We start from the raw sequence: 25,749 nt of genomic DNA, 5'->3' as shown, positions 1-25,749 counted from the left end.
AGTGAAAATGGCTCTGCGGACATTTTTACGGAGTTCTGCGCATGTGCAGTAGAGACATCTCAGGGAAAATGACCGCCGCACCATTTTCCCGGAGATCTGCGCATGCGCAGTAGAGTCTGAGCCCTCTAGAGCTCAGACTCTACAGCGCTTCGGGCAGAGAGGAGGCTGAACACGGGCCTCCTCCTCTCTTAAAACGCCCCTGCCTGCAACCCTATCCTTTTAAATTGTTACAAGATTACTCAGTAACTTCTAATATCCATGTAATTTACAATAGGGAATGCATTATAACAACATATATAGGGAATGCATTATATAACAACATATATAGGGAATGCATTCTATAACAACATATATAGGGAATGCATTATATAACAACATATATAGATCACTGTTCTTCTTGCTTGGCCTGTAACAGTGACAGCTGTAAAACCATTATGCGTATAGATACCAGTTTCTATATTAGCTGCCTGCATCACAGTATCGCTGCCTATCTCAGAGTCTTTTGGTAGGTAACGCTGCTGCTGTGTCTGGCTTACTGGAGCCTTTTCTGGGCCCTGTCATTGGTGTTAACTAAGTGGCCGCTCTGTCACATCAGGACCTTTACAAGCCGCTCTCACCACTGTTCTAAAGCAGACAAACACAGGATGTCTCTGGCGGGCCTGCTGCCATTATCCAGTCATCTAGAAGGAAAATCACTGGAAGTTATTAACTAAAAGTTGGTGGGGGATCTGAAACAATGAGGGGTCTATGTTTAGCAGCTAGGTGGGAAATTCTGCGAAATTCAGTGGAAAAAAGTCTTGTTAAATATATTACAGACCGTAAATGTCGGTAATCTTTAGTGATGGGATTAGATCATCTTCTTTCACTTAGAGGTCACTAACAGCTTGTGTAAATTCGTGCAAGTTTTCACTTTTCACTAGTCTGGCTGACCCCTTTGTGCATGTTGCAGAAAACAGACCATCACAGTCCAAATATCCCAGTTTTTCATATCAAGTTACGGGTTGGGTTTGGGATCCCAGCGGTCAGCGTTCGGGATCCCGGCGTCAGTATTGTGACCGGCAGTCTCCATAATCTGCACAGCTGTGCACAAATTTCCATAACACCCACACCAAATTTAACCTATCAGGGACTGTAAATGAGGACTGGCCAACCACAATCAGGTGTATTGGAGATACGTACTATTTTTGTGATCCAAATGCACATGAGTACATAGATCAAACTACTTCAATGATTATTCCCATTAGGGGGTGAATATTGATTTATTTCTGCCAAAATGTTCCAAATTGACAACATTTAGAGTTTCATGATTACTCTCTGGCTGAAAATAAAAGCTGAGAATGGTCCACGCTGAAGAGATCACAGAAGTGTGAATGAAGATAATAAGGCAAAGTAGACTGAAAGGTACACGGAAGAAGAAGGTCTATGGACACGGTGTGAGTTGCATCAGTTCAACTGATTGGGCCACACTGGATTGCTGCTGTCTGTAGAAGGTTAGCGCTAACCCCTGTATTGATTTTTTAATGACTTCATTACATCACACAAACCAGTTGTTTCAAACGTAGGACCATGGAGTACATTTTCAGTCCAACCTCCCCTCCACCAACTAAAAGAGCTGTGATGAACCCCTGCAGCCAGCACTACACTCTGCCACATGAGGTGCACTGGTTTCTCTTCCTGTAAGATCAACCCGCGTGATGAAACATAAAGAGGGCTGTGCTTGTTTCTGACAGGGCAGGGGTGCTGATGGGTCAGAGTTGTGGCTACAGAGATAGAAATGATATCAGCACTGTTGCTGAAGGAGAGATGATTTATCACCAGTGACGGAGAACAGTAGAACACCAATAATCCGAACCAATTGGGACTAGGGGTAGATTGGGTAATCAGTTTGTTGATATAATTGGTATAGAGGATAAGTCATAGTCCATGTAGATCTGTAGCTCCTGTTACAACAGAAGCCACTACTGGAAGTGGTCACTGGGTCTCTGGAAGGAGGGAGAAATGAAGGAGGGAGAGTTCTGACTGTGGCCGAAATCCATGTCTGACATATCATCAGGGAAAGGACATCCCATCATTACTAAATGTATTTTCATGAATATGCAAGACACAAAGCTGTAGAATGTGTCATGGTTACTTTACCTGGGGGTGAAAAAGGAGAGGAGATGGGCGTAAGTACTTGTCCTTCATTGCCCCCACAGGGTCTGTCACCTTCCGCTTTTCCACCCTGCTGGACAACAACACAGAGGGTTACGTACCCCAAATAATAACTACAGCATAATACCAATAATGAGTTTGGGAGGACCCATTAAACATGTTGTAGACAGCGTTACACCTGTTGGTGGGCTAAACCAATATTCTGGAGGATACAGACTGTGCCCCAACTATGCCACTTTCACTAAAGAATTCATTGTCTGCATTTACATGAATAGTGGTTCAGTCCACAATATGTCTGCCACCATGTTTTAGGCAAAAGCTGGATATTTAGTTCAGTGGAAAATATTTACTATGCGCCAATGATTTCACCACTCTCATCTAGTTGGGTATTTTAAGTTGAGAATTCCAAAATAAAAAAGTTAACAAACTTAGGTGGAAATGTACTAAACAGTGAAAAGATCGGAGACTTGAGCCAGTGGAGAAGTTGCCCTTAGCAAACCAATCAGCTGCTCTGTATCATTTTATAGTATGCAAATTATACATGTTACTTCAATGCTGATTGGTTGCCATGGTCTACTTCTCCACCGGTTCACCTCTTCACTTTTATCACTGCTTAGTACATCTCCCCATAAGTAAACTCTTATTATGATTATAACACACAAGTAAGAGCTATAATAAAGCCAAGCGAACACCAACAGTCCAAACTTTCTATCCACTGGGAGCCTGATACCTTTTATCACACACCACCATATTTGGTCAACCACACAAACCAAAATAAAAACTATGGGGTAAACTTAATAAAGCTTCTAAAACAGAGAATTGGTGATGTTGCCTATAGCAACCAATCAGATGCTGTCTATCATTTCTCTATTGCCTTTTAGAAAATGATAGACCGCATCTGATTGGTTGGTTGCTATGGACAACATTACCAATTCTCTATTTTAGAAGCTTTAGTAAATTTCCCCTATGGGGGGGGGGGGGGGGGTATTCAATTAGTGCCGTCGAAAAAACTTTACTTTTCAATTTACATTCGACCTATTCAATGCCCGTGTTGTTTTTTTTGACTAGTCGAAAAATCCGGCACTGGCGAAAACCAGGTGTATCAGCTTTTTCGCCCATTTTTGGGGCAATTGTCGCCCATGCTGATTCGAAAAAAAAAAAAAAAAGGGAAACGGTATGGGCGAAATTGGTTTAAAAAAATGGTCGAAAACGCCCTCAATTGAATACCCTGTGTCGAATTTGTTTTAATTGAATACCCCTTATGAGTTTTAAACAAATGTGAAGCCGGATGCCATCGACATTAGGTGAGTAACAGAAAAATGTTGTTTCATAGCTTGAGGCTAGCTCCATAATTTATTCCCAACAGACACTGTAACAGTATGTAATACGTCTACGTTTCAAGATGATAAATATAATAAGTCATCATATTTGAATCTGTCTGGCTTGGGAGGTTAGAGATGGGTCAGACCAATTGATATATCATATATCTATTTCGGATGAGAACATTTCCTGTAATTTAATGAGTTGACATCCTCTCTCTTCTTGGTGGAGCCTCAGCTCTTAGAGACAGTGAAATAACTGGAACTTCCCTTGATACAAAGCTCATTTTACCCTTCAACACAACACTATATTTAGCAGGGAGACAGAGGACGGACACGGCCATAATATTTCCCACCAGCAGATAAGTAAAACATGTACATTCTGGCTTGCCAAGCACTTGACTGGATCATCAGCGGCATTAACTTAATAAAGGATATTCTGAGAAGTAGCGTATTAGGTTTTTACATGTTGGTATTATCAACCACTAACTTTAAGTTCTTTCTGGATTTTTAGAACATATCACTAAATAATGTCAGTTTTGACACTGCAAAACACAATATTTGAGCTTTATAAATGCCAACATGATACACAGATTTAACAATACATTGCTATATACTATATATGCTATATGCTGTAGCGGAGTCGCCCAAACTACGTCATTACAGTACAGGTTTTAAGGATAGCCATGCTTCAGCAAAGGTGACTTAATTAGTTCCTCAGTCAATTCAATTTAACAATCTGGACTCAAACATGGTTATGCTTAAAACCTGGACTGTGATGGCAGAGTTTGGGAAACCCTTCTATATAGGATACTTTAAAATCAGGACACTTTTGAGAAGATATCTGAATGCAATTCTGGAAAAAAAAAATCAACCATTTCTTCTGATTAGGCATTTAGAGGATTTGCCCCAAAGTATCTTGGATTGCGTTTAACTTTGTGAAAACACTGGCAAATGAATTAACTAATTTATGCTATAGGAAATTACCCCCCAGCATTGGACACTTAATTAGGGCAAGGTATGTTAATACCTGTAAATGGGGTCCATGAAGAAAGGCGAAGGTTTTGCGTAGTGAAGAGGCGGCTGCTGCGGAAGAGGAGGTGGAGGGATTTTCGAAAGCATATCACCCGTCAGCATCTTCCTGTCACCATAGATATGGTTCTTCCGCGTCTCCCTCGCTCCGTTCTGACTGGCTCTACTTCTGTTACCAATGCTAAGGTCCAATGGCTGCTCCTCTCCTGAGGTCTGAGGTACCAAAACCTTGGGCGGTATTAAGGCTGACTTAATCTCTTTTGGTTTGGTGGTGAGATCAAACGGTGACTCGGAGCTGGAGTTGCTAACCTTCTGGTGGTCCCTAGGAGACTTTGATTCAGCTTTCACCAGTAAGTTGTGATTTACTGTCCGATCTGTAAAAGCTGGGTATAAAGAATGAGGAAAGTTGGGGAGGAACTGAAAGGGGAACATGGAATGATAGGGGAGGGAACCCATTTTTTTTTCTTGCATTCCCATAAATCCAGGTCCAAAATATTTCTCAGCTATAGAAGCAATAGCTTTGATAGAGTCATTTGCTGCCCCCATTGATGGAAGCAACTGCTCTTCTGGAGGTGGAAAGAAGGAATGTTGAGTGTAGAAAAATGGCCTCTCGCCAATGTTATTATTAGAACTACTAGAAACGGAACTACTGACAATATCTTGTTTGTTTTCTATGGGTTTGTTTTTCTCCTTGTTTTTGTCTCTTTCGCTATCTACATCACTGTCTAAATCAGACCCAGTGCCAGTGGTGGTGTCCAGATCGGTCCCCGAGGTGGTGTTGACATCTTCAAAGTCACTTCCATCTGATAGGTCACTGCTCCTAGATTTATGTTTTTCTAGGTATGAATTTTCCATACTGTTCTCAAACTTTTCCTCCAGAGAGAGCAGCTGGTTACTGTTGCTGCTGTTCAAAGAGGACATGAGGGACAGTTGGTGGCTGCCTATCGGACTGGGAAGCTTTGCTTCTCGTGCATGGTTCAAGGGATTTTTCAGCAGTGGGGAAGGAGGTAATAAAGGTGGTCGGGGGTACAACGATGGAGGGAAAATTCCTGGAAATCCAGGTGCTAAAGTTGGAAACGGAGGAGGAGCCGGTGAAAATGCCAAACTGCCTGGATGTGCCCTAGAAGAAAAATAGTCATTGAAAGCAAGGCTAGAGTGATTCATGTTTGGAGAAGGTTTAGACTTGTCCATCAAAGAGCTTGGGGTCAAGGGCAGACCAGGAGCGAACATCCCACCGGGATTGTAATGGTTTTTGCCTTCACAGAAGCGTCGGTGCTTGTTGAGGGAGGAGGTAGTGCTAAACATCTGTCCACAGTCCTTGCATTTAATCTGTGTGCGGCAGTCTGCATGCATTCGTTTATGACGACACAGGTTGGAGAACTGTGTGTACGATTTATGGCAGACCTCACCTGGAACACCAACAGAAACCAAAACAAAAACAATATAAAATAAACATAAATAGACTGAGAGAAGGCATGTAGAGAGTCTTTGTTAGAATATTGACATGAATACAGAGGGGGGAATTCAACTGTGGGCGAAGTGCAGTTGCCGTGGTATTTAAACACCGGCAACGGTAGCCCGACTCACACACTTTGCCTGCCCGATTCGCCCTCGTATTTGCTCAAAAGTACTCGCTACCCTGTGGTGTAGCGAACACTTTTGAGCGAGATCCCACTGCTGTAAAGTGCGATGGGTATCGTGCGAAATCGGGCGCGTGAACAAGTCAATGGCAATTGAATTTCCCCCTTAATCAGCAAACTCAACAAACAACTCATGAGAAGATTCAAGAGAAATAATATTCAACATTAAAATGGGATGCATTCTCTTCTATGCATAACAGAGTGTGTGGTCTAAGTACTAAGGGGGTCATTCCGACCCGATCGCTTGCTGCAGTTTATCGCAGCGATCGGGACGGATCTGCGCATGCGCCGGCGCCACAGTGCGCCGGCGCATGCTGGGTGGCCGAAGGCCGTTGTAGTGTAGCGATCACCTCTGCCTGATAGTCAGGCGGAGGGGGCTGGACGGCGGCGTTAAGCCGCCATTTAGGAGGCGTGGTCCAGCCAACGCAGGCGTGGCCGGACTGTTGGGGGCGCGGTGGCTGCGTGACGTCACATGCAGCCGCTGCGACCCGGGCAGCGAGGAGGTTCTTCCGGCCAGCCGCAGGAGCTGACATGCGGGGCGGACTAGCCCTGTGCTGGGCGTCCCCCCGCATGTCTGAGTGCCTGATCATAGCTAAGCTACGATCAACTCGGAAAGACCCCCTCAGTCTTGGAGAGAGATAAAGTAGACAAAGAAAGTACCTGCTCCTGTAATTTTTTAAACACATCCTGTAACATGGCAGTTAGGAGCTGATTGGCTGGTACTTTATCTCCGTCCACTTTATCTCTCTCCAAGGCTTAGTACATAGATCCCTTTGGGTTAGTCTACAGGAAACCACAAGTATTTTATGTTTACTGACACATTAGCCACAGACAATTTACAAGGTGGTGTTTCTCTTTCTCTTATCATTCATACAGAGTACAACTGCTTGTAATCAGGATATTGCATGTCATTCAGTTCTAATATCTGATAATAAACACACGTTCCTTGTAATAATAGTGATTTAGTGCCACTTAGTGCATCTCTGGAGCTGAAGGTAACGCGATGCACCATCGACTTGACGTGCTGTTTAGTAAAGAGGTCGTCTCATCACTATTTGGACTTGCTCCACTTTGAAACTTGCACTCATCTACGTTTACATGGTATTTTTAAGGGGATGGGGAGTATGTCAGGTACCCTGCTGTGTGGAGGACATGCCCATTTACACGGAATATTTCAGCATCATTTCTGAGCAAGTATAGATCAGGTTTCATCCTTTACTTTAATAGGACGGATCTTGCACCTTTTAAAAGGTCTAAATGTCATAAAAAAAAGCCCCAATCCTCTCATGATTAATTTAAAGATAAACCGAGTGGTATATAAGGGGAGAAATAAAAATTATTTAAATAAAAGGTAGGTTCTAAAGTTGTTAGCATAAGTGTACACAGGTTTTATGCAGGGTGTACAGCTGCACACCTTTGGCAGCACCAACACATCAGTGGAACAACTGTAATCCCCATGATTGTCAGACACCGGTCCTTACCATGTACCTGGGAGTGGGTCAGTGCAGCAGTTACACTTTGCGAGTGCTCCAATCCAACACTGCCATATCATTGGCTGCCCCCCAGGAAGAGGGAGGTCAATAGTCTCTGCTGAGTAGCATACCTATGTTGAGGTGTTTCCCTGTCATGCACCCCCTCACAATTATCCTGTATACGCCTATGGTGGTAAGCGGTGGCATTTTACACACTGTAGTTCTTCAGGTTGTTCTAGAGCAGGGACCGGTGGGCACCATTATGTGAGCAGGTTGTCCCACCTAAGCATCAGTGCTTAACCAAGGTGCATAATGACTGCATGCTGTATATAGCATGGGGGGGGGGGGGGATGTATATCTAGTTCTTTAACTATTGTGTAATAAATGCAAATGAGGAATAGCAAAATTTGTTATAGTTACTCATTTTTCTCAGTTAGTTATAATATATCTAGCTATAAATGGGTTCTAGCAGATAATGGATTTCTAATCGTGCTAAGGTCCCAAATGTTTCACACTGGGTATTACACGACACATACTGGATAACTTATTAGCCTGGAAACTGCACAATGTATAAAAGTATGAAGATTGTTGGTTCGCTGCCCAGGATCTGCAGTTAGGAATGGGGATTACCACACTGTGAAGTTCTAAGTTGGCAATGTACCGTGTCCCAAAAGTTACTTTGCTAGCAGAAAACGATGACTGCATTATTTTATTTATTTATTGTAACTTTCATGGAAATGTAATGGTGTTTCCAGAGACTGTTCATGAGCGGGATCCGGTCTGAAGATCGACAGTGTCTAGGTCGACAATGTTTAGGTCGACCACTATAGGTCGACAGCCACTAGGTCGACATGGATGGAAGGTCGACAGGGTTTATAGGTCGACATGTGCTAGGTCGACAGGTCTAAAGGTCGACATGAGTTTTTCACATTTTTTTTCTTTTTTTGAATTTTTTCATACTTAACAATCCACGTGGACTACGATTGGAACGGTAAAGTGTGCCGAGCGAAGCGAAGGCACCATGCCCGAAGCATGGCGAGCGAAGCGAGCCATGCGAGGGGACGCGGTGCACTAATTTGGGATCCCGGTCACTCTACGAAGAAAACGACACAAAAAAATATATCCTCATGTCGACCTTTAGACCTGTCGACCTAGCACCTGTCGACCTAGAAACCCTGTCGACCTTCCATCCATGTCGACCTAGTGACTGTCGACCTATAGTGGTCGACCTAAACATTGTCAACCTAGACACTGTCGATTTGATGAACCACACCCTCATGAGCACCATAATAAATAGGAGACAGATACACCCACACCTGGTTTGTCAGTAACTTCTGGGGACATTATCCTGGAAGTCTCCACCTTCAGGGAATGTTATTTCTCCTGACATTGGAACACCAGATATGGGCAGTTCTGTACAGCAGATATAACGGTATCCACACAGCAGATTTGTTGTTATATGTCAGGACAACACAATCACATCTGCTTGGAGAATGGAAATGACTGAATGCAGTGTTCCCCTTTAACTGAAATACTGATAAATTGAACCGTTTGTTGTACAGAAGAAGGATGAACATTTGATGGGAGAATAATTGGTGGAGTATTGGAATAAAGTGTGCCAGTCATTTAGACATAGTGTAGGCAGCCATCTTGTGGGCGGAACCAAGCTTCACAATGATGCAGACCATCCACTCAAAATTGGTGGACTGCACCAATATTGACATTGGACCTGATTCGGATTGGGAAACAGACAGAAAAAGCAAGTAACTTTGTATCAGGAACAAACCATTTTGCCATGTACTGGAGAAAATACATTCATAGTTTTTCTGTGCAGTGTAAATACTGGCTGCTTTTGCATGTAGCCCACAAATGTTAGTCAGCTTTATTTTTGTACAGCAATTAAGATTTCAGTTTGGACAGACCCCACCCAAATCTGAATCTCTCTGCCCCACCTACAGTGCAACATAGTGGTTTTGCCCGGTTGCTTGCTTTTCCTTCAAATCCAAATCAGGCCCATGGTGCCCCTCAAGTTCAGAGTGGATTGGCTGCATTCTCATGAATATTGTCCATTCACAACAATTATACTAAAAGTTCGATGGTGCAGGAACTTAAATTCCCCTGCAGTATCAGATTTTTAGTACATGTATAAGCAGTCAATAACTCACACAGAGCCTCCTAAATCCCAGAGAGCCGCAGTGTTACTGACGTCTGTAGTGACTACTGAGCCCTAACTGTGTCCTAGAAACACGTAGGCTCTACCCACTGGAACGTTTCCTCAAGCTTTCAATCAAGTATTCTTTAAAATAATTGTGTGTTTAATGTGCATTCCCAATGGATCGACATCAAAGACAGTCTTACGGCTTCCAGACTATCCTTTCTGCAATTATTTTTTGTAATGGTGTTACTTTAAGAAAGAGAAGCATCACCCAGTGCATGATCATTTATAACCTAGATCTTCGAATAAGCATAGTACTAAGCATTTGTTTCTGAAATAGTTCATTATATAGTCATTAGATGGGTTAAAGTGGAGACAGAAATCTTGCATGCTGTTTTTATATTTGCTTAAGTTATCTTAACATCCGGGAGGCTTTTCTAAGAAAGGGTTGAGACTTTATCTTGTTACGAGCAAGACAACTTACATATGAAAGGTTTGACAGTGCTATGAATGTGCTTATGTTGCTTGAGCCCCGACGAGGTGGCAAATGTTTTGCCACAGTCAGGGCAGGCGTGTGCCCGGGCTCCAACGTGCTGGGAACGGATGTGCCTTTGGAGGTTGCTGGGGTCAGTGAAAACCTGCAAAAAAAAGATTTTGAAAAGTCACAAAATACTGAAAATGTAGAGACAACATGTTGTCCCGACATATAAAGTCTAAACATATGCAATACACAGTAATGAATGGAAAGACCTAGAATACACTGCAGAGAGAACAATCTTTCAATGTTATTCTGTATTAATCAAGAAGAAAAACATTTTGCTACAGGGGATCTTCCCCTAGAATAACATGCAACTTGGAATATTGGGAAGTAACTCAGAAGGAACGATATATAGATGATGATTTTACAAGTTCAGTCTCAATGTCAGTGTATGATTTACTGCAAAGGATGTTTTCCCATTGTGGAATTACATTTAGAGGAATTAAAAAAATGTGGCAGAAGGCTCAAGAGTAATAATGTTAAGATAATGGATTTGCCTAAAGAGGTTTCCACCCACAGATGACTTTATTTTACCAACATGTGCATGATGCTCTGTCACTTTAACTAAATGCATGGCTTGATACAAAACATGACTACGTTCTGTGCTTTTAGTCATGAATTCGTATCATAGGGCTGAGTTTATTTGTATGGCGCTTGAATAGTACACAAAGAGACCACTGTGGAGTTGCGTTATATTCCAAGGTAACAACAAAGAATACCGGCAACCATGGCTGATTATGGAGATATACGACTGAAAAATACAGGATACAGTGACGATGTTAATTCACTGTTTTGAGCAAAAGTGTCAAAAGGGACATGTACAAATATTTTAATCTTATCTGAAGATAATCCCACATTACATGAGTGCTAGAGTAATTCTGATATACTCTACACTTTTTTATTAGTTTTTGCAAGCAAATGCAAGTTTTGGTTAATCAATAATTACATTTTTGTTATTTAGCATACTATTGTTCACTCCTCGATTCCTACCCTGTCACTTAGTTATTTCTTTTAGAAAGAGTTACTAGTCCTTTAAGTGCTTTATATGACATTTATGTTTTATTAGTCACAGACAGTAAAATACCAACAGTGACATATTCTCTATGCAACAACACATATGTTTATATGAAGAGGTTAAGCAGATTTGGCTGCTGTTGGCTGTTAATGATCAGTGACAGCAAAGTTAACAGGTGACAAAAACAAAATGTCTTAAACCTCTCACACATCATTATATTAACTTGCCCATTTATTCAATGGTATAAAAACAAAAATTAGATTTTTTTAAATGACATGTGATTCTATATTTAGCTATGTACCATGTGTCAGAGCTTTGTTTAATAAGAAATACATTTGGGCTGGAAGAGCAAAGGAGTTATGTTTAAAGGGTGTTCAGGCAACTAGCTTGTACAACCCCTGCAACTTTTGTAAAATGTTGCTTCATATTCTGCTAAAGTTATTTAATCATAAGGCAGAGCTGTTTACAACTGTATGCAATGCAAAGAGCAGAGCAGCCATGCAATGTATCCAAGGGTGCATACATACATATTTGCCTGGAATAAGCAAACAAAGAAAAAAAAATTGACAAGGCATCCCCAAACCAATAATATAATTCCCCAAACCTCTCTCTACTACATCTGGGCTTGGATTCAGTAATCTGGGGTTCACTGGGACATTTTCAAACTGCAATAAGTCAGATGCACTATATATAGAACTACGGTCTCCATGCAATCACTGGTGACATGTTTTTAATGTAACATAAATAAACCATCTACAAATAAATAAATATAAATTGGGAAGAGTACCCCTGTCCCAAAATTAGACCCTTTCTATAGGCACAGTATGCAATCAATACTTATAAGGAACAGGTCTACATTTTTGTGACTATTTTCATGCAGTTTGGCAAACCACCACTTTGATCAATCCCAGCGTAAAGTGTCTTGGTGTGAAGGGTAGGTAATTTAAACTAACCAGTATCCTTTCCCATCATTAGATCACACAGCCCTGTGTTGGATTTTTTGAACGGACTGCAAATAATTACATTAGACGTGCTGGCACATTTACTCTTTAATAACAACGGTCTCAGACAAAAAAAAAAATGACGTCAGTTTATGTATTTTGTATAGAAAACGACAGATTTACGTTGACAACTTGTCCCTGTAAAATCGTATTATGACCCAGGGACGCAACTAGGGTGGTGCGGAGTGTGCCACCGCACATAGCAATGCAAAATAGGGGGCACTGTTGGTGGCACTTGTTAATGATCTGTTTTAAGTACTTTCACTTGTAGCTTCCCTCCTCTTTCAAGCCCAGCATCTCCTGACCTCACGTTTCCTTCCCCAACCCCTTCCGTCACTAATACATATACAGCATTCATGAACTTAACTTGAGAATTCTTTGTTATTCAGTCACAGTCTACTTTATTACATTTCAAGATGCTAACATACCTGGGATTTTAATCCATTGCCTGTGACATTGCAATCAGACACTCTATTCATTGAGCTGTCTTTGCATAGAAAGTTAGAGAATTCTGTTGGAAGCTTACTTTGTACTTTGTGAAAAAATGATCAGCATTGCAGCTGAGCAGATCTATATTGTGTGACTGCACACTACATAGATCTGCTCAACTGCAATGCTGATTATTATTTTTTAACATAGTACAAGTAGTTTTATATAATTAGAAATCACACAGTTTTTATGCAAGATTAAATAGCTCGATGAGTAGGGTGTTCGAGTGGAATGCAAAAGGTTATGGGTATGAATCCTGGGTATGGCAGTATATTGAAGTGTGCTATTTAACAAAGGGTATTGTAACTGAATAACAATAACCTCTCAAGTTAAGTGCATGAATGTGGTATAAAGAGGATTTGTGTCCAAATCCATTTTCTTACAGCTTTCTATAAATGTGGGAAGGGGCATCATAGCATGGGCTTTTTCTGGGATCAATTTTGTCATGCCCCTTCTTCACGAGGACATGCACCAAATATCCCTAATGGAAAAATTGTGTGTGGGGGAGGGAGGCCGCCAATCCTGTTTCACAGGGTACCAAAAAGTCTAGTTACAGCTCTAATATAACCCATTGTTACATAACATTGTTGACAGCTGCCAAAAATGCTCTCCACCATACCACAGAATGTAAAGTATTTTGCAAACTATTTTAACACTGAGAAAATGGAAACCTTTATACAATAAGTTACTTTTTTCTCAAATTAAAATATAGTAAAGTATATAACACACACCTAAAGTTCAAATGCGCAAAGTTTTGGGAAGCAACATATAAAATAAATCACATTCCTGAACGCCCACCTTCCGTCTAGGTAAACCATAGTAGCACTTGGGCAACCACTGTTAGTGATACAATACCTTGGTCATGCCTAGGGAGGCCAATCCTGGGATTGGCGCGATCCCGGGATCTGGGCCAAAAAAAGTCCGGGATTCAATCCCGGGATTGGAAGCTCCAATCCAGGGGACTACAGGATTTACCTGCCCCATCGTTTTTAAATCCCGGGCAGCGTTGAGCATCCTCAGGAGACTCAGACACTGCCTGGCTCCCTCCTCCTAGTTCCCCCTGCCCCCAGCAGTGTGTACTGTGACGTCAGAGGTCACTCTGCGCAGTCTGATGCCAAACCGGTCCACCTGGACCGCACCTCACCGCATGCGAGCCCTCCCACCCATGATGGTGAGACTGGCGCCAGCTACCCAGACCACACCTCGCCGCCTGCAACCCGCAAGCCCGACTCTCACCCATGATGGTGAGTATTTGTGTGGGCTGGGCTAGAGTGGGTGGGTCTTCAACCCAATCCTGGGATTGGCTTCCTAGTCATGCCTATGGGTAAGGACAAATTGCATTAAGCAGATAAAGCCACCTGGCAGTAGGGAAGGAAAATCTCGCTGAGAACCGTGGTGGTGTCATCTACTCAGTGCAATGAATGGGAGCGCCATTGTTCCCTAAAGATCTTCTACAAGCAACAGGGGGTATATCTAGGGTACAATGGTGCAACCTCATCTTTACCCGCTCTACCACGGTTTTACTAGAGGAAAGGGTTTCAGAGCAACTGGCAATGTGATACTTCAAAGCCACAGAGGAGAAAAAGCAGTGTGCTGCCTGAAAACTGTGCGCTTGTGACCGTGTGTGATGGTACAATAAATGTAACTATGTCATAACACTGACGTCTACTTTAGGTGTGTGAGGTTCCGCTTCAGTGTTGTTGTTGCAGTTCAAATATATGGGTAATCTGGAAGGAAGATCACTTGGAAACCAGGACTCGCTCTGCAAAGGACATACGTGAGACACAGATCATTCCAAGCATCAGCCTGAGGTCACACTTTCAAGGACATCACAATGACAACGAGAAGAGTAACTAACTGGCCTCGGTACCTTTACGCAGTTCTCACACTCGAATCTCTTGCCACTGTCATGTGACATCTGATGGCGAATCAGATTGGATTTCCAGTTGAAGGCTTTGGGACACTGGTCACATTTGTACTCCCGTTCTTCGGTATGAATGATCATATGCTGCTCCAAACTGCAAGCAAGATAGGGTGTGCAAAAAATTAGAATGGAGGGTGCCAAGCGCCCACGCCTTATCCAAATGCTCATGTCTTATTGGAACTGATAGAACAACAAATATTGATGTCTAGACGGTCAGAAACACATTGACATTTATTGGGCCCGCAAGAGAGTCTTAATGAACACGGTTAGCTTGGATTATTGCATGTGAGCAGTTCAGCCATTGACTTGTGCGCAGAAATCATACAGATAACAAGTAAGTCAATAATAGTTCCAGTCCATTAAGCACAAAATTTCCTTTCCATTAAGCACCTTTTCTTACAGTAGACAGGATCCTGACATTATCCTACTGAAAAACAAAAGTCTATAATCTGATGTAGAACAACACACAAAGGGTCAAGATGTCAAGTAGGTTTAGACACAGGAAACAATGGAGGAAGAAAAACGCGGGATATAGTCGTTAGGTCGACCCAACTTAGGTCGACAGTCATTAGGTCGACCACTGAAGGCTGATATTGGCACTAGGTCGACATGCATTAGGCCGACTTGGGCACTAGGTCGACAGGGCAAAAGGTCGACATGAGTTTTTCAAATTTTTTCACATTTTTTGGATTTTTTCATACTTAACGATCCACGTGGACTATGATTGGAACAGTAACTTGGGGACATGGTGCACTAACTGGAGTTCCCCGTCACTTTACGGAGAAAACGACACCAAAAACAGTCCAAAAACTCATGTTGACCTTTTGACCTGTCGACCTAGTACATGTCAACCTAACACCCATGTCGACCTAATGCCATTGTCGACCTTCAGTGGTCGAACTAATGACTGTCGACCTAAGTTGGGTCGAACCAACAACCCATACCCGAAAAACGCACATCTGTTCAAAGTGACCTCCTGCATATATTGAGGACCTAACTTTTCTAGATTCTCATATCTGTACACTGCTAAGAAAACAATGCTAGATTCTAAAAATAAACCCATTTATAGCAGTTTATGACAATGTTCAGCTTTTATTTGTGCAGTGGAATGAGTAACAGTATTCCGACATTGGGCTGCAGAGAAGAGAAGAGGAGTAGGAGAAGTGGAGAAAGAATCAGAGAATGAAGAAGATGAATGATGCAACACTTGCAGCTACCAACAAGAAATGGAGGGAGACCTCATGGACCACTGCAAAATGTTTGATAATAGTTTTTGTCCCAGGCAATAACCTTGATTTCTCTTATGACTCTTTGTTAATAATTACTTTACTTATTATGGTTGTAGCATTCAGTGTGTGAATGTACAGGGCATGATGTTTAAAGTACATCATATTAAGTAGCATTATATTGTATCCATTAATCAGGTCATGTTGGGCGTGTAGTGTTCTATGTCTATATAGAGTGTAATACGAGTATGGATGGTGCAATGGTGAGCGTTACTGCCTCACTGCACTGAGGACATGGTTTGATTCCCACTACGGCTCTAACTGTGTGGAGTTTGTATATTCTCCCTGTGCTTGCATGGTTTTCCTCCCACACTCCAAAAATATACTGGTAGGTTAACTGGCTCCCAAATTTAATCCTAGCGTGTGTGTGTGTATGTGTGTGTGTGTGTGTGTGTGTGTGTGTGTGTGTGTGTGTGTGTGTGTGTGTGTGCGTGTGTGTGTGTACGTGGTCAGACTAGATGGGCCAAAGAGTTCTGATCTGCCATCAAATTTAATGTTGTGCTTAGAAGGTTAATAAACTTGTGCAATAACCCATTCTTCTTATTGTAATTCTATTATATTGTCTTTCATTGTGAGATCCCACTCTCCTAAACAATAATATATTTGTACCTATCTTTGTGAATTTGTACCCGTATTGCTTTATTAGTAAATATTTATTTAACTGAATTAACCGGATGGACATTATGTAATTTCTGAGCAATCAGAATGTACATCGCTTTTATTCCTGACTGGCATTCTGGTATATTACTTGATATGCTGCTCTATATAAGAAACTGTTAATAAATAAATAAATGTATCAAACCTTGGAGAGAGATAAAGTACCAGCCAATCAGCTCCTCAGTGCCATGTTACAGGCTATGTTTGAAAAATGACAGTTAGGCATACATGCCTAATCTCCCGGATACTGTGGGAGACGCATGATTTTTAGGGTAGTCCCCGCAGCCCTGGGAGTGTGGGCACACCTCCCGCATTCTGCCCACTTCCTAGTGAAGTGGGCAGAATGAGGAGATAAATAGAGGGAATCCTAGGGTCCATGAAGAGGGGGCAGGGCTTAGTGATGCGTTTCTATGCAAATTCATCATTTTGTCCCCACCCTATGCAAATATGAGCCAATCACAGCAAAGTTCCCACAAGGGGGCGTGAGCCTAATCAGGGCTGCCAAGAGAAATCCAGGGCCCCGGTACAACAACTTCCTGTGCCCTCCTGCCCCCACTGAAGGGGGTGCGACCACAGCATGCTAAGGGGATAGCCACTCCTCTTTGGGGGGGTGTCTAGCACATCAGAAGCACCCACTCACAGGAGCATGGCATGCCTCCCAGCAAGGGCAGTAGAGAACCAGGCTGGGCCCAGGTACTTTTCAGGGGGCATGGCCTAATCAAAGGAGGTGTGGTCCTGGGTCTCTACTGGGCCCCTCTATCAGACCGGGGCACAAGTAATTTGTACCCTCCCCCCTCTCTCTGCGCCACTGAGCCTAATGACGCAACTAGCCCAGCTCTGCCCCTGTTGCCGCCCACCTGCATCTCCTCTCTGGGTTTCTCCCAGAGAGGAAGAATAATAAGATGGTAAGTATGCAGTTATGAGCTGATTGCTGGTACTGTATCTCTCAAAGGTTTCTTACATCTTCCCCATAGTCCCATACTCATGTTTGTGAATCGGAGTTACTTTCAGAGCTCATTTATCTAAGTTAGCACCATAGAACTTTTACAATGACCTACTCTGTCTTCTTTGTTTGATCAAACACCCGTCCTAGAAAACACTCGTTCTCATACAAGTATCTCAAATCCAATATTTTGTCACAGAAGCAGAGTAAAACAAACACAGAGATTGTGGACCCGCTCATACCAGTCAAACACTCCACTATGCTTTTTACAGTAGTAAAATCAGACTCCCCCCCCCAAAAATAAATAAATAAATAGATAATTAAACAGTAAATATAATTAGCATAATAACTTTTCTACAGTGTTGGTGTTTAGGACGCATGTGGGGTACATACAGCTATAAGAAGACACCTAAATATTAGAATTTTTTCAATGTTTTCCTTATGGAACCAGAAAATCAAAACAAAAATCAAAACAAAACAAAAAACAAACAAAAACAGGCTCCTTCATATAAACGTCACAATGACATTAATGGCACCAAATACAGCACACTGAGGGCCTGAGTCGCACAGAAAAGTGGGCACAGCAGGATATACAAACTCCTTACCTTGTGTACATCCATGCAGCCAAATATGCAACTACTAGCATTCATGCACGCTGTAATACCAATTGGCGCCTCCTTAGACGCCACCATCAAACCTGCTCCAGTCCTATGGCAGATGCAGTTTCTCTGTCCGACCATGGCCTCATCTACCGCCTGCAGATCCAACCTAAAAACCTGGATGAGCTGCTGTGCTCGGCTGCATGGCATACTGAGCCTCCCGGCGCTCTGCTCAGTTGCCTTGCATGCAGAAACATGGGGAGGCATCCTTCCCAACTTTCCCGATGTTGGGGGGCATTCCATTTTTTTGGGACTGTCACACTGTCCGACCTGAGGGCCGCAGTGTCCCGCGCTGGGGGGCAATTGGGACGCTCCTGTCACTCACTGGTGCAGCGGTGAACAGACGCTGTGCGCACAGGAGACAGAGACTAAAGGCATGCCAGCAGGACACAGAGCGCTGGGCATGCCCCCTCAGTGACGAAAACGGGAGTGTGGCTCGCGATCGCGGCACACCCACAAAGTTACGCCCCTTTTCCATAGGCCATGCACCCTTTTTCGAGTCCCATATTACCAGCTGTAGATGTTGGGAGGTATGCAGAAGGCCATGCCTCCCTGTGAGCCATGATGTGCCCTCTTGCTGTGTGTGTGCGGCGCCCGCAGACACTAGAATGTTGGGCTGTTTTAAAGCCCCAGTCCGTCCCTGCCCATCGCTTTTCCACAACACTTCTGATACCATCTGACCCGACCGCAACAGCCTTCAGATATTTTCGTGCGTGTGCAGTTACAAAAAAAGATATTCCTCACCTATGTGAACACAGACATTGCTTGCAACTCGGAGAATCAGGTCCCTGAAGCTGTTCTATGGCTACCAACAGTGGTGCAAGTAGAAAAAATGTCTTACGGGTACTGTGTGCGCGCGCCGAAGGCGCGCGCGTAAAAAAATGGGTGTGGCCAAATGCCACATGGGGCGTGGCCAATGAAAATGGGGGCGTGATACACATATGGGGGAGGGGCAGATACACGTATGACCCCAATAGTGTCAGATACACGTTGCACCACAGTGATAGATATACATTGCCCCACAGTGCCAGATACATATAACCCCACAGTGCCAGATACACATTGCCCCACAGTGCCAGATACACAAATGTCCCCAGAGTGCCAGATACACAAATGTCCCCAGAGTGCCAGATACACATTGCCTCACAGTGCCAGATACACATTGCCCCACAGTGCCAGATGCACATTGCCCCACAGTGCCAGATACACAAATGTCCCCAGAGTGCCAGATACACATTGCCCCACAGTGCCAGATACACATTGCCCCACAGTGCCAGATACACAAATGTCCCCACAGTGCCAGATGCACATTGCCCCACAGTGCCAGATGCACATTGCCCCACAGTGCCAGATACACATTGCCCCACAGTGCCAGATACAGAAATGCCCCCAGAGTGCCATACATTGCCTCACAGTGTCAGATACACATTGCCCCACAGTGCTAGATACACAAATGCCCCCACTGTGTCAGATATACATTGCCCCCCGTGCCAGATACAGAAATGCCCCTACAGTGCCAGATATGCCCCCAGTGCCAGATATCCTCCAGTGCCAGGTATACATGCCCCCCTGTGCCAGATATCCCCCAGTGCCAGGTATATATGCCCCCCTGTGCTAGATATGCCCCCAGTGCCAGATATCCCCCAGTGCCAGGTATACATGCCCCCCTGTGCCAGATATGCCCCCAGTGCCAGGTATATATGCCCCCCTGTGCCAGATATGCCCCCAGTGCCAGGTATACATGCCCCCCCAGTGCCAGGTATAACATGCCCCCCTCCCCTACTCACCGCTGCCGTCGCTGTCCTCCTGTCTGTCATGTGAGGGAAGGAGAGTGCAGCCTGCGCCTCTCGTTCCCCTCAGTCTTCGGCGGGTGTCTCAGTTTAATTCAGCGCCGATCCGTGAGCCAATCAGAGCTCGCGGGTGCGAGCTCTGATTGGCTCACGGATCGGCGCTGAAGTAAACTGAAACACCCACCGGAGACTGAGGGGAACGAGAGGCGCAGGCTGCACTCTCCTGCCCTCACATCAGAGGCGTGTGCGGCGTGGGGGAGGGAGGGAAGGAAGAGGAGCGGCGGCCCGTCGGTGTGGGTACGGCGTACCCACGGCTAAATTCTTACGGGTACGGCGTACCCACGGCTAAATTCTTACGGGTACGCCGTACCCACCCGTACCCGCCCACTTGCACCACTGGCTACCAATGAATAGTGAATACAAACTGTACTTACCTGTATTTGTTGGGGAAGAGGCGTTCACAGTCTTTGCACTCATGTGCTTGTTCATTCTCAAACCCCTCTTGTTTGATCTCTTCGCTCAGAGACTCATATATGTGGTTGACTGTGTTGCAAGCATATTTCTGGTGCCGCCTTAAATCTAGCTTGGACTGGAAGAGTTCGTCACAGTCTTCGCAGCGAAATGTGTGTTCCTCTGCAGACAAATAAATAAATTAGAGAACTACAAGCCAATAGCAGAAAGCTGTAAACATGTTCCGTTCGTCCCTTTTACTTTCACTGACTTATAACTCCAAACACCTCTCTTACCAGTTACAATAAAGAATTTTTCCTATTTTAATTATTCTCACTTCTTGAATAATACATATCGTTAATGCCATCCCTACAAGTTTTCCAACTGTGCGCTCTAAAGTTCTTTGCAACAATAGGACACAAGCCGTTACACTCCGGTTGCATTGTTCAGCAAATATGTTTCAGACAACAATTGTTGATTGCCACTAAGGACAAGAAAATACGTAAGGAGAAAACATTAGTATACAATAAAAGATTATCACCAAGGTCAAACAAATTAAAATAAGGGCAGCTGTTAATAAGTTTACGAGATGGCAGCCTGACTACCATGCCAAGTTAAACAATTAGGTCCAAGTTGTATATTTTTCAAAAATACAACCGTCCAGCCTCTCCCCACCTAGCAATTGAGAGAACAGAAGCATCTTAATGCATTTAGCTAATTTGCACTTAAAACATCTTTCTGCAATTAAACTTTCATTCCTATGCAAACAGTTTAGAGCAAACTCTGTGCATGTAACAGGGTTCATTAACTCCCAAGGTAGACGGTAATTAAGCTTTTTGGTGTGGATTTATTGATACTGGCAAGCATGCCACTCCGTGCTGGCACAGAGAAAGTTGTGATAGCAACATTTCAGCATCTTGCTCGCGTACTCGTCTAACTCCTATTTAAAAGGCTGCATTTGATTCCTGCGGCCTTAGGGCGTGCATTTTGGAGGCATGTGACCAATTAAGAATCCAATAGTCCTGAACACATATTTATGCAAATAGTAATAAAGAGATCATCACAGATAGATAGAAAGTTAGAAACATATATTAAATGTAACAGCTAACAAACATATTGGACCTTATTCAATAAAACCCATATTTACTTTATCTTTTACAGTGTGCTGGAAGAATCTGTAACCCATCCGGTCATTATGATCTGCAACATACTTGGGTTACACAGTTTTGGATTAGGGTATAAAGGGCCCACTGGGGGAATGCGGTGGTAGGGGCCCATGTTTAAGGGGTGTGGTCAGTTACCACACGGTGGTACCAGCCTGCAGAAAGCATTGGACAGCTATTAGAGACCGTGGGCTATTAATGACGCCTGAGATCGTATGGCGTGCAAGATGGCGGCCAATCTCAAACATTATTTTTAAAGGGGCAATCATTTCTAAGGCATGGTTTTGGCTTGTAAGTGATTGCCCCTTTAAAAAAACACATGAGATCGGCCGGCATGTTGCACCTCCAGCAATCTGGGGCGATCTGGCCCCATGTATCTGACCTTCTAGCAGAGTAACAATCTGACATTAGACTGCACTGTCCGAAACCTGACATTAGCGGAAGGAGTGGGGCCCTTGGGCAGTGTGGTCCACCAGGGATTTTCCCTGTGGTCCTGTGGCCCAGTCCGCCCCTGTTTGGTTACATTTCAGTATGTTTTTACATAAGCCCCTCATCATGCTATAAGTAAAGGACCCCATACACTTATGCGACATGTCCAACCGCCATGTCGCAGACGATCACCCCGGCAGCCTCCCGGGCGGCAGGATCGCCCAAGATACATCGTATGCTGTCCTTTTGCATACATGCCTGCGGGGTCAGACATGATCGCTAGTACAGCACGGTCAATCTGGAGGATCCGATCCGATGCTCACGGGGGAGCGCGCATCGGATCGGATCAGAAACACCTCCAAAATGCCCGATTTCAGCCGATATATCGGGCAGAATGCCGGAAATCGGATGAAATCGGGCATTATCATTCTAGTGTATGGGGCCCTTAAGAATAGATGCAAAATTCATGTTTTGCTAAATTTGAAACCAGTATTTGAGATTATGCACCCATGAAACGTCATCTACTCACGTTTCATCTTATTCAACAAGCAGTAGCATTTATCTATGTTTATGCATCCAATTCTACACCAAACTTATTAATTTACTAACAAAGGTCTATAAGGAAAGAGACATCAGCAATTCTTTTTGTCTGCCCATTATTACTTCCCTACAGGATGTCCAGTAAAATGCACAATAATGGGAATTCCGACCCTTAGGTGATCACTAGAGTTAAATTAAGAAGCTGGGAAACTTGAATCGGCTCTATTGTGCAGCGAATAACTATTCATATCAGCTTCTCTTTCTAACCAACAAGCTCTATGGCTTTACTCCATTTACCTTAGTTGGGATTTATTATGTTTGTGGTAGTAATATACAGTTCCACTACTGAAAGTGGAATTGCAAAAATATTATGTACGGTATGAAGTAATAAAGACCTATTATATAGTTAGCTTTTATTTTAACTTTAAAAACAATGTCAATTAATTAAATATAAATCAGCAGGGAAACTACTGGTCATTTTTAACAGTCACACTACTGGATGTGAACCTTTTGCTTGGATGTTGAGAACTTGTCTCTGAAGAAACTGTATCCCAGTGGTCAAAATATATTAGCATGCAATAACTCTGGGAAAACAAATATCTATTCAGATAGAAAAGTGATAAAAAAAAAGCCATAAACAACATATATCATTTTTTTTTTACAATGATCACATAAGAATTTTCTGCACATAAGCTCTCATGTGCAAGGCCCTCCGAACCATTTGTATCTCATCTATCGGCAGGAGCAAATGCATGATCCTAAGTGTGTGTGTGTGTGTGTGTGTGTGTGTGTGTGTGGGGTGGGGTTGGAGGAAGGGCTTCTGAACAGGATACTGTGTGTGAAAAATGAAATGTAAGATATGTTCCTGCGCACTCTCTTTGCTGCCTTGCGTAGGGTCCTACCCTGATGTGTCACCACACACACCTATAGGAGATTATAATGAATAAAGGATTGGATGGAATCCTACTGTTGGCGCAAAGTCAAAATAACAGTGGTATTTTATCGTAGTGGTCACTGTCCATGAAAACTATTAGAGGAGTCCATGAATTTCACAATGGATGGTCTTCGTAGGAATTCCATTCCATTCGATGACATGTAAAGAAAGAACACAAATGGTATACAGAAGTTCAGTAGAAGTTCCAAAAAGAGTCAATTTAAAGGAGGGTGACTTCTGCCCGGACTCCGTAGACTATGGTGATTCGGGAAAGTGTGACAGTATCTGTAAAGGTTCACCCCGGTGTTCAAGATAAACGTGGCTCCTCACATGTGTGCTTACTTTCATACACTTGGGAAAAACCTATAAAGGTTTCTTTAAAGCCTCTAAGTAAAATACTCCTGGTACCAGAATAGATATGCCCCAGATATTCACATGTAAATACTTCTAAAAATGATGCTCACATCCGTGCTTACTTCAAAAGACGCCGTTCTTCCATGTAACGGTTTCTTTTTTCAGCAGGCTGGATAATCGTCCTCACTCACTTCCTGACTTCGTATTAGGCTCGGTATTAAGCACAAACACGCTAGTATATCCGACACAGACGCCCGCTGAAACAGCACTGTACTCATGGGTAAGCGTTGTTGCGACCCGGCGGAGAGTTGTAAGAGCGACTCTTTTAAATATGCGTATAAGATGCTTGTTTCTGTTACGTCCTAGAGTATGCTGGGGACTCCAAAAGGACCATGACTACATTGCTGTAGATTGTCTGACTGCAATGCCATAGACAATGGGTTCGAATCGCATGCATGTCAGCATCTTGAAATGTAATAAAGAACAGTGTGACTAACAAAGAAATCTCAAGTTGAGTTCATGAATGTTATATAAGTATTAGCGATGGAAGGGGTCAGGGTTGGAGACAGGGGCTGTCAGGAGATGCTGGGCTTCAAAAAGTGGGGAAGCTGCCAGTGAAAGTAATTAAAACAGATAATTGACAAGTGCAGCCAACAGCGCCCCCTACCCTGCAGTGCTCCGCACACACCTAGTGTCAGCCCTGCTCTCATGACTTGTACGGTTCAGATCTCTTTTGTTTTATTTTGCTTAATTGTTAGCACCTTTGTTTGGATAAAGTCAACAATATCCTGGCTTCCTTTGTAAGGAATGTGGTGGGTGTTCTAGCTGCACAACAGAAGAGCCACAGGTTGGAGGCACTTCCCTATATTTCATCATTCTGAATCAGCAGAGAAGGAGTGACAGGCTTGTGGACCTGCTCTGCAGAAATCTAATAAGTAGCTAATGTTTATATAGTTATGTGACTCTGCGCATATCATGTGACTGTCAGACGGCATTGGCAATAATGTGACGTGACCCTGAAGTCTTCTTTATAGCGCTGAAATCGGCATCCTTTCTGTTACACCATGGGGTGGGCAATCCTGAGCAAAAGCGGCTGTTTTTTTTTTTTTTTTACAGCAATTAAAGCAAATACAGTATGCTAAAAATAAATTAATTCACTTTATTATTATTGTCCATGTGGTATTACTGGAGTTCCCATTTTCTATAAATCCACTAAAGTTTTCGGTCTCCTGAGCATTTGTCCCAACACTCATAGGATATGTGTTGTGCATAGGTCTCAAATTCTGGGATTATCTTCTAGATTTCCGGTGCGCATGTATCCTCCTTTTTTTTTTGTAAATACAAATTTGAATTAACATATTACCAGTCCCCAAAAACATTATTAAACTACGGCTTGGAGATAACAAAAAAAACCAAAACATTGTAATATAAAAAGAAGACAACGTTTGGAAAATCGGGACAAGAGTGATTTCAGCGATAATAAATAATAAACATAAATAACCCCCCCCAAAAGAGACACAGACGACCAACATAACTTCTAATGTTGATATCACCATACGTGGACCCACCAAATATGTTCCTCTTATGCACATACTTAGCAAACATCAAAAAGCTATCCAAACTAAGGCCCTCATTCCGAGCTGTTCGCTCGCAAGCTGCTTTTAGCAGCTTTACACACGCTAAGCCGCCGCCTACTGGGAGTGAATCTTAGCTTCTTAAAATTGCGAACGAAAGATTTGCAATATAGCGAAAAGACATCTCTGTGCAGTTTCTGAGTAGCTCGAGACTTACTCGGCATCTGTGATCAG

At 43.2% G+C, this 25,749-nt stretch overlaps 1 protein-coding gene across 5 annotated transcripts in view; it reads right to left on the bottom strand.

The window, feature by feature from the left end:
* PRDM16 (PR/SET domain 16) overlaps window positions 1–25,749 on the bottom strand; it is a 795,203-nt gene that overhangs the window by 42,159 nt on the left and 727,295 nt on the right. For 3 of the 5 annotated variants that reach the window (XM_063943342.1, XM_063943345.1, XM_063943346.1), the window contains 6 exons: window positions 20,506–20,704; window positions 14,683–14,830; window positions 14,476–14,574; window positions 10,254–10,407; window positions 4,501–5,911; window positions 2,137–2,224 (listed from right to left, as the gene is read on the bottom strand). In XM_063943342.1, coding sequence (XP_063799412.1) covers window positions 2,137–2,224; window positions 4,501–5,911; window positions 10,254–10,407; window positions 14,476–14,574; window positions 14,683–14,830; window positions 20,506–20,704 — 2,099 coding nt within the window. The remainder of the gene's footprint in view (window positions 1–2,136; window positions 2,225–4,500; window positions 5,912–10,253; window positions 10,408–14,475; window positions 14,575–14,682; window positions 14,831–20,505; window positions 20,705–25,749) is intronic. The other 2 variants (XM_063943343.1, XM_063943344.1) reach the window with 2 other exon arrangements.

The sequence above is a fragment of the Pseudophryne corroboree genome, chromosome 10, assembly GCF_028390025.1.
Source record: "Pseudophryne corroboree isolate aPseCor3 chromosome 10, aPseCor3.hap2, whole genome shotgun sequence".
Taxonomy (NCBI): Eukaryota; Metazoa; Chordata; class Amphibia; order Anura; family Myobatrachidae; genus Pseudophryne; species Pseudophryne corroboree.
Note: the sequence above shows the minus strand (reverse complement) of the source record. Positions and strands in the feature narration are given on the sequence as shown.